Here is a 14482-nt window from a genome sequence, read left to right on the forward strand (position 1 = left end):
GTGGGGATTTCTCGGCGCTGCCAGAGATCGTAATGGAGCGTTCTGGAGAATGTGGAGGCGAGCAGGATGACACTCTGTCTCCGTGTGCGCCCAACCCTAGTTGACGAGGAAAACTCGCTCATTCATAGTGGCTGTGGTTCTCATCGTGGCCACGACTAGAGCGGCAGGTATACCTATGTGGCGACGTCTACAAGCCGTCCGACTATCACTCTGACAAGCTCCCTAGTGAGTTGGATCTTGCTGTGATGTATCACTTTGTTTCGGGTACCTTCAAAATGTTCATGACGTGGCGTACTGTACTCCAGATTTTCCTCATTTCAAAGCCAATACTACAATACTACAATACTACAATAGTGCTACACGACAAAGCGATGCATTGACTCTACCTGCTAGCATATCGTCCCGTGGTGCTTCTCCACTACCTACACCAGGGAAGGAGAATGACATGGACTAGGACGGACAAAGAATCAGTGCCACTTTTTAGCGATGTGCAATCTGCTGGACCTACGTGCAAGAGACCAATGGAGCTCGATCTCTGGCACAACACTACGAGCTACAGGAAAGGATTAATTCATCATGGCGTAGGTGATTGGAGAGAGGATGACGGACTGTCTTGGTAAGATGCGACATTTCCCAGCCCAGCGAAAATATAGTCACAGACTCACAAAATCATTGAAGGATATGAAAATTCGTGTTGCGTGATGAAATGACATGAGATGCATAGATCAATTATTCCCGTAGCTATGCAGAAGACGTTACTTCAGTAACGTCTGGCGCTAGCCAGGGTCCACACAGCTTTAATTTGGTATTTGTGTGTGTGTTTGTTTGTTTGTTTGTTTGTGTCACGCCTGGCGCTATCCGTATCTGACGGCAAAAAAGCATAGGATGTTATAAATTTTTCAATTCTCCTATTTTTTTAAGGCATATCCTGGGATTCGAACCCGCACTATCTCCCTACATGCATTCCCCCATACACTTCGCATTCATACCCATTCTTCCAAGTTACTTCACGTTATTATCTTGCGTTTGAAAGCCCTATTTGAATATTGCGGGCAGCTGCATGTGGCCAGCTGTGTTTGATGGTACGGTACGGTACGGGAGACGGTGTCGTATTACCCTCGATCGTACCTGTCCCGTACCAATCCCCTACCGTACCGTGCCATCAAAGACGGCTGGCCACAATGCATATTCAAATAGGGCTTTCAAATGCAACATCGCAATGTGAAACAACTTGGAAGAATGGGTATGAATGCGAAGTGTATGGGGGAATGCATGTAGGGCGATAGTGCGGGTTCGAATCCCAGGACATGCCTGAAAAAAATAGGAGAATTAAAATTTTTATAACATCCTATTCTTTTTTGCCGTCAGATCACAATGTGAAACAACTTGGAAGAATTAGTATGTATGCGAAGTGTATCGGGGGATGCATGCAGGGCGCGCGATAGTGCGGGTTCGAATCCCAGGTTATGTCTTAAAAAAAGAGGATTTTTTAAAGAATTTATAACATCCCTATGCTTTTTTTTGTCTAGGTCATCAAGGCAAAAAAGCATAGCGTAGGGCCCTGACCTTCCAAGCTCTCTCGTTACTTCTTTCTTGGATCTTCTAATCACAACTCAAGTGCTCGTTCTTCTTGTATTGCTTCCACACCTGCTAAGCTTTGTCTCCACTTGGTGTCCCATGTTTTCTGGAGGGGGGGGGGGGGCAGGTCTTTATAATGATTATTATCTTAGTTTCATTGATACCAGGCATGCTGGGACATGTGCGCAATGTTTGCTTGTTTATGGCACATATACATTTCAGATGGGCACCAAAATTTCCTTGATGGAAGCTGGATAGGTAGACATCACTTTGGCATGAAAAAGAAATTTCCAAAAATCATGCCTAAGCCACCTTTTTGCTTGGCTCGGCTCATATGTCATTATCTTGACTTCCTGGAAAGGTTTTCACCAAGGAAAACGTTGAGGTAAAGTCGAAGTCTTCACGGAGTTGTAAACCAGCTTCAGAGCCAAGTAAATCGGTCCCAAAGTTGTACCACAGCTGCGCTAGGCAAAGAAACTGTGTTTTTGACAGCCTTCCACTGTCTGTGCTCGTATCAAGTTCAGTGGGGCTTGAAATCGATGACGTCAGAAGTCGTTAGCAGTCAAAATCTAGCAACAAAAATTGGACCCACTCCACCTACGGGAAAGAATCTGATTTAGTAGATGGACCCATGGGAAAGTAAAATATAGCTTTTATACAAACAAACAAAACAAACGCCTTGTGTCCGCGTGTAGGCGTAAACTTGTTTCGTACAAGAAGTGACATGGAGGGCCCAGTGCAGTCATTACCAATGGATGTGGCACTATGCTGTGTTGGAAAACCACTTAAAACGTGTATGGCCACATGCCAAAAAAATGGACCCGGCAAGTAAATCCAACGTCACCTCTATGTTTTGGCTCCTGGCTTTCTATGATGTAGCACTTTCAATTATCAAGCCCTAGTCTTTTCTGAACACTCCTGCGAGTCCACCTTTGCCTTCTTGCATGAGTTACAATTACCTTGTCTATGATCTTGACATGAAGTAACGTTATGAACTTCTTGTTGTTTGACTTTTAGGCAACTCTAGCAGCTCCACTGTGGCCTTGGACGAGTTGACAGAGGATGATGGAGTGCTGTCAGAGGACAATGAGGATGATGAGGATGAGGATGATGTTGAAGTTCTGCCACAGAGCTATGACAATGAGCTGGAGTTTTCGAGGCGCACTGACGTAGCTGCTGCTGCTCAGCCCCACATCTCGCAGCAGGAATACGACCAGCTAAATAATTGCAGTAAGGACTTCCAGCTTGTGCTGGCAGTCATTATGAGGTCACACCGGAAAGACCAGAATTTCCTCACAGCAATCCGGACTTGCATTTCCAACGGTGAGTTCATAATAATTATTGCCTGTAGTATAAGAATAGAGAGGTTTCGACCCGCGTGATTTGTGCTCTTACGTGAACGTCAATTTTTTTGCGTTGACGCGAGCTCAAAAAGAGCTTTTGCTTCACGTTGCTCGTGAAGCACGTCGTTTCGCTGGCGACAGGAGCGAAAACTGGGAGCAAAAACTAAAAGTGAAAAAGTGATTTTCTGGTGAGGCCAAAGTCACACAAATATTATTTATAGCTAGTTAAGGCAAAATCGACAAAATCGAGTCCATAATCCCAACCTGATAGCAAGGCTAAATTTGCAAAACTCGCGTTCACGTCGAACGTGAGTTGACCTCAGCTCATGTCTTGAACGGGAGTTTCGACGCCAAAATTTGCCACACCGACGTGAAATTTCACGGTGTAGTGCGGTTCTGCTCCGAAAGCAAGCACGAACCCTCGCGTTGCATCCTTATCCACTGAACAGAAGAATCTGCACTGCCGCATAAACGCTGAACCTGATCCAGAGCAACGTAAAGCTTTAAAGATTGAAAGATCTGCAAAACTCCACGAGATTCAAAGGATACTACAGAAGGAGGGCGAGCAATATTGGCAACGTAAGGCTGTTGAAGTAGATGCTTTACGCCCTGACCCACGGTCCTACTTCAACGCCATCAACAACTTACGCCAACTACGCTCTGGGAAGAAGGCTGCGCCTGTGCGTCTTGCTGACGCAGACGGCAGAATCATGGCAGACATCTCATGGAATCTTAATGCCTTTAATGAATATTATGAATCGGTATTTTACACTGATGGCCAGCCACTCGACCTCAGGCAGCAATCGAATGAGGAAGATCCATTCACAATCGAAGAAGTACGGTCTGCAATTATCAAGCAGAAGTCTGGTGGTGCTGTCGGTCCTGATGGTATCAGTGCTGATGCTTTGAAGTCAGCTAAAAACCTTTTCGCACCCTGGCTGACGAATTTCTTCAACGCTGTTCAAGCTACAGAGTACTGTCCTGACGACATGCGCTGCGGCCTCATCGTTCCAATCTACAAAGCCGGCAAGCCTCTAGGACATCCAAAAAGCTACCGCCCCATTATGCTCCTTTCCGTCGTCCGTAAGATCTTGACGTCAATACTCACTCGACGACACACACTCCATGTGCAGTCATATGTGGTAGAGAGCCAAGCTGGTTTCCGCCCTGGCAGATCGACCACGAATGGTGTCTTTTACGCCAGGACGATGTGTGAGCGCGCACTACTTGGCGACTGGTCATATTCATCGGCACTATTGGACTTCAGCGGTGCGTTTGACACTGTCATTCGTCAGGTTGCTCTGGAGAGGTTAGCCACTGCTGGCGCACCAACGTCCACCACTGTAGTCCTAGTATCAAACACAACAGCCCGCACGAAGCTTGGTAAACAACTAAGCAAACCATTTCCAACAAACATCGGCGTCGTCCAGGGTGACCCAATGTCACCAATAATGTTTATAACTTACGCCAAAGGTTCCATGCGTAGGATCCGAGAGCAAGCTCTACCCGCGTCAGACCTACCAACAACTTTCACACAATACGCAGACGACACCACTGCCCATCAGAACGAGCGATCATCTGTGGAAGAAACCGTCCGTGTGTGTGAACCCGTTTTCTCGGATGACAATCTGAAGCTGAACGTGGCAAAAACTCAATATTTCACTGTGACCAAGGAAGATGATTCCTGGAAATCGGTGAAGCTGCTGGGGAGTATGCTAGGCACAGCAGAAGACATAGCAGCCAGAGTGTCTGCTGCAAATCGGGCATTTGCAGGCATTCCATGGAAACGCCACAACCTGAATTCCAGGCTGTGTATGTTTTCCTGCCTGATATTGCCTGTCTTGCTGTATAATTGTGCGCTTTGGACCTTATCGCAAACATTAACCGACGTCGTCAATGTATGGCACCGGAAGAAACTACGTACCATCATTGGTATCACGTACCCACAATGAATCTCGAACACAGCGCTGTATGCCAGAACTGAGCAGACCCCACTATCCCAAGTCTGCAGGCAACGGAGACTGCTGTGGTTCGGTCATGTAGTGAGGGAAGGCGAAGAATCGTCCTCTTTCCAAGCCCTCCTAATGTCGATCAACACAACAGACATACGACGACCCCGAGGACGGCCACGTCTGAGATGGATCGACGTTGTCAAGAAAGACTTACAATGCATTAATCTGTCGCTTCTGGATGCTGTGCAATCTGCTTCTGATAGAGCTGCTTGGCTCGAAATTGTTAACAGATGCGTTGACCTCATGCAATGAGTGAAATGCGAACTGTCATTATTATTATTAGTGCAGAACAACGTGAAACGAAACCTCTCTAATGAAGAAAGTGTCTGCTCCGAACGGCTAGATTAACTCTTGTGTAATCAATGGTGCTAATGAAGCTTATATCAGATCCAGTCTGATTTAGCCACCCACACTAGAAGCAAGTACTACCTTCACTGGGGGCAGGGGTAACTGCAGCTGGGTCCCTGGACGGATACCCTGATGTGGTCAACACTTTTTCTGCACCTTATCCTCACCCACTTACTGAGGTGTGGTGAGCCCATAAGTGGCATCATTTTCAAGTTCACCCACAGTTTTTGGGGATTTCAGGGGTGTCGGCCGTTGGGCGGTTCAATAATCAATTGAGTCATCTTTCCAAGATTCCTTTTGAGTCTCTCTCCCCTCTCCAGGGGAGACCCATGTTTGGCAGTGAGCAACAAGTACAAGTACAAGTGAGTAGGATGTGTCGGGCCGGTTCTGGGTGAGGTACATGGTCTAGTCCTAAAAAATGGGGTACTATTGATAGTACCCCATTTTGGGGGTAAAAACCGGATGCCAGGTTTTTACGTAAAAACTATTTTTCGGGTAATAGAAAGGTTGTGAAGGGGTATGACATCATGATTGTACCCCAGTGGTTGTACCTGATCATTGCCCCGAATGGGAGTGGGTATAAAAAGGAGATACTTGGTCCTACTTATTACAAATTAATGTGCGCTTTGGTTCGAACGTCAAGCAAACAAATTCAAAAAATCTCAGGACGGAAACCTTCCTACTACATAACACTGTCTGTTGCGGCCCTCTGACCATGGTAGACAAGATTTCCTTTGAACCATTACTTGTTCTTGTTCTTTACAAAGTGGAATAAAACTGAATCTCAAAGAGTTCTGAAAAGCAAAGAGCGACACGTGTACAAGTAGCTTCAAGCAGAAACGCTGGCAGCGCAAAAGGAAACATGCAGCCAAAAAGATGCCTAGCTCTGGCGGTCACTGCGCATCCAGTGCACTGCGCCCCAAGGAGTGACGACATCCATAAACTGCATCGCATCATCAGATACAGCAATAGTGTACAAAGTACAACCAAAACAAAAATACCTGAGAGAAGCAAAAAAATCGAAGGGAAGAAGAAAGAGAGAAGAGAGAAGGAATATAATTCTAATTATTTAGAGCTGGACAGATATTTTCAAGGAGACATGCAGATACACAATAGAATCGACTCGACTGCATGTAGAGTAGCTGCCTCTAACTGCAGCAGAGTGGAGCACGCAGGTACGTGATCCACTCGGGAATAGTGAAAGGTGAGAGAAACAAAATACAAATAAATTCGAACGAGCAAATACAATAATTGTGAATTCATGTGCAAGTGTCTGTAACATTCTCCCCCCTGGTAACAGGGTACCGATGACCTATTACAAGTCACAAACAAACTCAGCGCAGCACGCCCAGCTTGGCAAGCTTGACGACTGGGCGCCAGTACAATCCAGACTTGGTGGGGACATCTGCTACTCGCACAACGCCATCACTGCCCGGGTGTACAGCCTCCAGTCGGCCCCGCGGCCACTGCCCTTGTGGCTGGTTGCTGTCGACGACCACCACGACATCACCTACAGCCAGTGACGGTGTCCCGTCCTGCAATTTCCTCCGCCTGGTGAGGTCTGGCCAGTATTCCAAGATCCACCTCTTCCAGAGTTCGTCGGTGATCTTCTGTGCAATCCGCCAGTCCTTCCTCAGGCACAGATCAGCATCTACAAACACGCCTGGCCGACTAGTCGCACTACTGGACCCAATGAGGAAGTGGGTGGGTGTGAGGGACTCGTGATCATCAGGATGTATTGAGACGTGAGTCAGCGGCCGACTATTCACGAGTTGCTCGGCTTCAGCGAAGACCGTGGCCAGGACTTCTTCTGTCACGACACGCTCCTTTATGACGGATTTCATAGCGATCTTCACTGCTCTGACGAGGCGCTCCCAGCTTCCACCCATGTGGGGAGCAAGTGACGGGTTGAAGTGCCATGAGATGCCCCTACTGGAACACGCAGAAGCTAGTCGGTCTTGGCGGAAATCTTCCAATGCTGCCTTCAGCTCCCTGTCAGCTCCTCGGAAATTGGTTCCATTATCTGAGTGGATTTCTTGGGGGCAACCTCGCCGGGCGCACATTCGCCTGATTGCCATGATGGCACTATCAGTGTTCAGAGAGTGAGCCACTTCCAATTGTACAGCGCGAGTACTCAGACATGTTAACAACGCACCGTAGCATAGTTCGCGGCACCTCCCGATCTTGATGTGCAACAGTCTGAAATAGTACAGCCCGGTGAATGTGAATGGTCACAGGAACGGGGTCAAGGGCTGGACAGGTAGATTTCCCATTACAGGTGGCTTGGGATTGGCTCGTTGGTTCTTGCAGTATTGACACTCAGATCATACTCGCTTCACAGCTGCTCGACCTGTCATCACCCAGTACTGCTGGCGAAGCTCATTCAATGTCCTCTCGTGTCCATGATGGCCAGAACGCAGGTGGTATTCATGGACTAGGAGCTGTGTGTACCTATGCTTCGGGCACAGGATAGCCGGGTGTTTTGCACTGTACGCCATGTGTGAGGCGACCCTGAACCCGCAGGATCCCTCCTCACCAATGGTTGGTGCTAGCTGTCGTCGACGACTGCTGGTGCTGACAGGCTGGCCATCGCTCAACAATGCCACTTCTATGGCAAAACACTCTGCCTGCACAGATTTCATTCAGAGCTGTTAGGCCGCATCTATTTCCTTGGCTGAGATGGCTGCGATTGATTTGACAGTTTGTCCGCAAACTCTGGCCCACGTGTTTGCAATGAACCTGGCAACATACGCGGTTGCGCAGATGAGACGTTTCCAGAACGAGAAACGGTTGACGTCAGGCAGCGATTCGGCAAATTGATGGGGCCTTGGCGGGGATATTGTCGCCGCAACGAACTCTTTCTTCACTTCGGTCGTGTCGATGCGCTCATCCGACGTTGCGTATGCGCAAGGTGAATATGTATATAGGTAAAGTGAATATGGGTCACTCCTCCGAGTCGCCAGAGAACGCCGGCAAGTCACGACCAACCGTCTGTCGGATCAGGAATTTCTGCATGCCGCTTGTTGCTTGCGCTGGGTGCAGGCTTCCAGCCGCAGGACTCTTCTGAGCTGGCTTTGTTGCTGTTGTCTCTGCCGCAAGTGTGGTGTGTGCAGTGCCAGGTTTCTGGGTCTCTACCCAATGCCTAGTAGCTGTCAAGGCGGACTTTCCCGGAAGTTTACAGACTGTTTCTTATCATGGCTGAGATCAGCTTACTTCTACTATATTCTCCTGGCCAAAGCTGGTCAACGACACTGCTCATAGGGTTGTTGAGGATGCCAACAACAGCCTCAAATGCTGAGTCGGTGTACTGAATGCAGGACGAGACGATCGTCGCGAACAAGCGGACGAGGTGTTTTCGATTTGGGCGTGGCACGCCTCCAACTCCAATTGAAGCAAACGCCTCTGCCTATCCAGTCTTTCTTGGGCATCCGCCTGCTCAATTGCCATCAAACGCCGTGCCATTTCCAAATTGGCCTCTGCTTTTTGCCGTTTTCCTGTGGAGGACGATCTCATTGATGATGCGAGTGAGGCAGGGGATGCTGGCAACTCCATCTCAGCAGCCTGCTCGACGACATCGGCCACATCCGTTTCGCCCTTACCCCTACGATTTCGTAGCAACATTGCTGTGTTTCTGTAATCTGAAGACTGTATATTTCTTTAGATCTGCCTATCCGGCTCGAAGGACCATGTTGCGGCCCTCTAGCCATGGTAGACAAGATTTTCTTTGAACCATTGTTCTTGTTCTTTACAAAGTGGAATAAAACTGAATCTCAAAGAGTTCTGAAAAGCAAAGAGCGACACGTGTACAAGTAGCTTCAAGCAGAAAAGCTGGCAACGCAAAAGGAAACATGAAGCCAAAAAAGATGCCTAGCTCTGGCGTACATCGTAGAGGTCACTGCGCATCCGGTGCACTGCGCCCCAAAGGCGCAAGCACGGCGCCCCAAGAAGTGACGACATCCATAAACTGCATCGCATCATGCAGATAGAGCGATAGTGTACCGAAACTAGTACAAAATAGAAACAAAACAAAAATAACTGAGAGGAGCGAAAATAAATACTGTATAGCAGGAAATTTTCGGACGGAAATATTTTCGGACAAAGCCGATTTTCGACCTTTCGTACGGATTTTATTTTCGTACAGTGCTTCATGCTAAATGCACGTATTTGCATGCGGCACACATGTACATGTATAGTGTACATAACAGCAAATTTTAATACGGAATTAATTTTAGTACAAAAGAGGCTGTGTACGAAATCGTACGAAAATAAATTCCGTCCGAAAATTTCCTGCTATACAGTAAATCGAAGAGAAGAAGAGAGAAGAGAGCTAGAGCGGAATTTAATTCTAATTATTTAGAGCTGGACAGATATTGTCAAGAAGACATGCAGATACACAATCGAATCGTCTCGACTGCATGTAGAGTAGCTGCCTCTAACTGCAGCAGAGTGGAGCACGCAGGTACGTGATCAACTAGGGAACAGTGAAAGGTGAGAGAAACAAAATACAAATAAATTCGAACGACCAAATACAATAATTGTGAAGTCATGTGCAAAGTGTCTGTAACAGTTGGAGAGCGGATGTTGGCTACCGGGAGCTTACATGGGCATGGAAAGACAAATCCCCCACGCATCCAGTCGGGTCAGGCATTGGTGAATATTCCTGGCGTAGCCTGTCAACAGACCAGGAGTCACAGTTCTGCGAGGAAGTGGACATATGGATCCGCAATGGATGGCTGGTACCCCATGAACAAGCAGTGACTCCATGGTGAGCCTGGCTGTGTTGCCCTTGTTGGCTGTGGCCCAGACGCCCAATGAGTCTACCCCTGTGCGCCCGTGTTTGGACTACCGGCAACTCAACAAGTTGATTGTGTCGTATCCAGGTTTGGACGTGCCTGTTTGCCAAGAGAAGTTGCGTCAGTGGAGGTTTATTGCCAACGCCGTAAGCCGAGTGTTGCTGGACATCAGCAAGGCTTACCTCAACATCCGCGTCCGGCCAGCTCTCGCCAAGTTCCAAATGGTCGTCTGGAAGGGCCAGCTGTTCGCAATGGAGAGGATGGGCTTCGGTCTATCGATTGCGCCCAACTTCATGGATATAATCTTCAAGTGGGTCCTCCGTGCTTCTGCTGATGTGGACAACTATGTCGACGATGTGTATGTTCCGAAGCCTCGTCTGCGTGCTGTCACCGATTAGTTGTCGCAGTACGGGTTGCCTACCAAGCCAGCGGAGCCAGTCGTCTCGGCTAGGGTACTCGGTCTGCAGCTGTCAGAGTCTGCAGATTGCCAAGTGAGGTGGAAGGGTCGTGGTGACGTCATGCCGACCTGTCAGCCCGATGCCATCACACAAGTGGTGTGGCAAGCTGACCAGCCACTATCCCGTCGGCTCCTGGCTGCGCCCAGCGTGCAGTTATCTGAAGCGTCTGTCTAGCCTTCAGCCTGGATGGGACGATCCAGTGTCTCATGAAGTCGTCGCTTGTTGTGCAGAAGTCATTCTCCGGCTGCAGACCGAGGACCCTGCGCAAGGTGTGTGCTCAGTTCCTGAAGACGCACAGTGGTCGTTGTGGTGTGATGCTTCGGACATCGCACATGGTGCTGTCATTCAGGCCGATGGTATGATTGTGGAGGATGGCTGCTGGCTGTCAGGGTCCAGTGGATCAGCAGTCAGCAGAACAAGGCGGATCATATTGACCCGTGTTCCCAGCAGCTGGATGCGATGTGGCAAGACGCTCCTTGCTCGGACTGCACCGTCCGTCACCGCTGCGGTGGTGACCGTAGGTCCATTCTTATTGGACAGAGTATCTGCTGTTCAGAATGCAGATCCTCGGATTGCTTCGACTCGCCAGCAAGTCATCGATGGTGACCCAGTTACTGATCCTGCATTTTTCAAGGTCAAGTCACAGCTTGTAGTCCATGATGGTATGCCGTGTCGAAGTGTGAAGTTGCCGCCCAATGATGCAGTCGTCATTCCTGTTATTCCTAGTTCACTCGAGTCCGATGTCATTTGTGCTGCTCATGTGAACTGTGGTCATGCGTCTTGGGAGGGTACATGGCGCTTCCTCCGCTCGAAGTGCTATTTCCCGAACATGGCTGCCCAATGTCAGCAGTTTGTGCGCCACTGTCCGCCGTGTGCTGCTGCCATCCCAACCAAGGGCGTCTCGGCGGAGGCCAGTCGCCCTGTGGCGGCTGACGGCCCATGGAGTGTTGTGGTAATTGATACTCTGGAACTGGGCGTCGATCAGAGTGGAGAGTACCATTGTGTTCTAGTCTGCATGGATACTGTCACCAAGTGGGTGGAGGTGGTTCCGCTCCGTCAGCATGATGCGGCATCAGTGGCCGAGGCATTTGTCGGCCTGTGTACGCGGTTGGGCCGTGATGTCATCGCTGTTTGATGTGACAGTGCTAAACGGTGCCGTGCGTCATCCCCAATCGCAGGGATCTGCGATTTAACCGCACTCTCCTCACCTTAACTCGGAAGGTGTTGGATGAGGCTGATGATTGGCGACCTGAACAGGACGTGTTACTGTACTTCTACCGCATTCGTCCTCACTCTGTCCTCAAGATTTCTCCTATGCGTACGATGCTTTGCTGGGAGTACACTGGTGTGCTCTTCTCGGCTACTCCTGGGCTAGGCCTGACTCCATCATTATTCTCATCTTGAGCGCCAGGCTGCCCGGATCCGTGATTTTGTGGAAGCTGAGCTGTCCTCCAAGAACTTTGTTGATTCTGAAGCTGATAACTGTCTGTTCGCCGTTGGTGATCCCGTTCTTCTACGTCGTTGCCATCGTCGCCAGAAATGTGAGGCGCCATATGACCGTGAGTGGGTGGTAGATCACATTGTGTCCCCTCTACTGTGGTAATTCGCAATGAGGCTGCTGGTGGTGAGAAAGTGGTGAGTGTTGAACTGCTGAAGCCTGATGTTGGTGCTGAGGTGTTTGCTGATGGGCCTGCTGCAGATGCTGTTGCTGATGTGCCTGCTGCAGATGCTGTTGCTGATGTGCCTGCTGCAGATGCTGTTGCTGATGTGCCTGCTGCAGATGCTGTTGCTGATGTGCCTGCTGCAGATGCTGTTGCTGATGTGCCTGCTGCGGGTACTGTCCCTGATGCTGGGTCTCGGTTTGATCCCCGTGATCCTAATGATGTGCCGCTTCTAGCCCCTGCAGATGATCCTTTTCCGTATCAGTTTTGCCCATATGGCCTTCGTCAGCATGGTTCGCTTGCACCCCCTCAGCGCTTTCGTTAGTTTTGCTTTGTTGCGCTATTTAGTATTTTGTTTGGCATACCACCAGGGGGAGAGGTGAAGTAGAGTAACCCTCTTGCGTATGTTGTACGTAATGTTATGATTTATATGTACTTTGGATACTGATTGCGCTGGTGCACACGCTGGTGCAATCGCTGGTGCAGCGCTGGTGCACGAGCTGGTGCAGCCAGGTGTTTTGCGTTGTACATGAAGCAGCTTTTGAGGAGAAGGGTTTTTCAACATCTTGTAGTTCTGTTCTTCTTGCTTCTGGCCTGGTCGAGGTCATGTTCTTTTCTTCTGTAAACTTCTTGTGCATTTTGGAATTAAATTACTTCCTCCGCTAAGCAAAACTTCATTGCGTTTTTAGTGTTCTTGTCATGATATTTCTGTCGGCATTAGACATACATGTCAGTGATCTTTCCCCTATATAGTGTTGTTGAGTTGTCGTCCATTGTTCTGACAGGCTTTTGAACCTCCGAAAAGCGTGGAGTCCTTTGAAAAAATCGGCGAAGCAGAACTGTTTCTCGACAGGATGTCACCAGAACACAACCCTAGGCTCGCAAGCATGACACCAAAGTGCGAAAATTATAACCAGTTTGAAAGACCGCGTGGCTTGAAGAAGTGTCCAGGAGCCGGCCAGCGCTCAGGCACTGCTGTACTAGCACGAGTCGTTGGTGCACATCCGCACACAGTTAAAATCCATGCACTTGTGTTTGCAGCGCAGGTGAAATCAAAAGCGTTCGATATTCAGGTTGTTGTTCTGTCGGCGCAAATCCTGATCTCAGCGTCGACGACTTGGCGTTCTTCCACAGCCTGTAGACAGACGTGCCACTCGTGGCGAAGGAAACCAGAAAGGAGCTTCTGCAGGGTGTGGAAACGTGCTGGAACGACTACACCGCTGCGAAGATGGAGAGCATTTGTTTGGGTCTGTATGGCTCCTTCCATGGCGTTCCGGAGAGTCGCCACAACTACCAGCGCCACTGTGGAGGTCGTCAAGCTCACAGTTCGAGCGAAGACCTTGGCGATCTCCATGATCAAAATAATCGTGTCTTGGAAACTTGTAAAGACGGCGGAACAAAAGCTGGCAGCGCTGGCGGCGACAGTCAGCGAGGATGCAGACTCGATGTCATCAGGGAGTGAGTCGTCATCAGATTCAGACAAAGAGTGAAGCTGGACTGCTTTGAAACAAGGTGTGTGACATCTGAAAATAACTATCTTTCATATCCTGCCTTGTTTCCACTTTGCAAGGCGTGTTCGTAGCCATAGAATGATTTGGTCTGAACTGTAAAAATGCAACAAAGTTTTGCTTTTAACGGAGGAAGTAATATAGTCTAACTTATATCCTTGAGCTCGTCTGGTGGTGGATAATTCCACAATAGCCAGGTGCTGATCATGATGCGTATACCAATACCTTATTTTGGAATAAGTGCACACAACAGCTGAACTGGCTGACACACACACACCCACACCCACACACACCCCCCCCCCCCCCACACACACACGCCCGCCCGTACGCACACACACACACCTTGTCTCCTAACAACAAAAAACCCAAAATGGGGGCCAAACATACCGATACTATAGTATCGGTACGTTCATGGTAGACCGGTAAAGGGTTTAAAAGGGGAAGTTTGGTGAATACTGTAAAGTCTTGAATAAAAGCCGCGGCTTCTATGACTTTCTTGGTGAAATTTTGAATGGCTTCTATATGAGGCAGGCTTCTATACAAGACAGGTATTTCTATGTATGTCAACACTATAAACAGGCTTATGTGTGATTTGATGGGCCCAAAATTGCGGCTTCTATTCGAGGGCGGCTTCTATTCAAGTGCGCCCTTTAAAACAAAACTTTACGGTGTTTAAATTTCAGTGTCCATAGAAATTGGGGTGTTAGTCCCACATGTCTCTGACAAAGCATTCTTGAGATATTTCCGTTTGAAAAATTGAGTTTCGGGTGCGGCATCATGA

The 14482-nt window shown here is 48.7% G+C and overlaps 1 protein-coding gene across 1 annotated transcript in view; it reads left to right on the forward strand.

Annotated features, from left to right (window-relative positions):
* Positions 1–600: 600 nt before the first annotated feature.
* LOC135818514 (mucin-3B-like) overlaps positions 601–14482 on the forward strand; it is a 38576-nt gene continuing 24694 nt past the window's right edge. The window contains exons 1-2 of the mRNA XM_065331941.1: positions 601–616; positions 2596–2901. Of these exons, the coding sequence (XP_065188013.1) occupies positions 601–616; positions 2596–2901 (322 nt within the window). The remainder of the gene's footprint in view (positions 617–2595; positions 2902–14482) is intronic.

This window comes from Sycon ciliatum, chromosome 1, assembly GCF_964019385.1.
Source record: "Sycon ciliatum chromosome 1, ocSycCili1.1, whole genome shotgun sequence".
NCBI classification, from domain to species: Eukaryota; Metazoa; Porifera; class Calcarea; order Leucosolenida; family Sycettidae; genus Sycon; species Sycon ciliatum.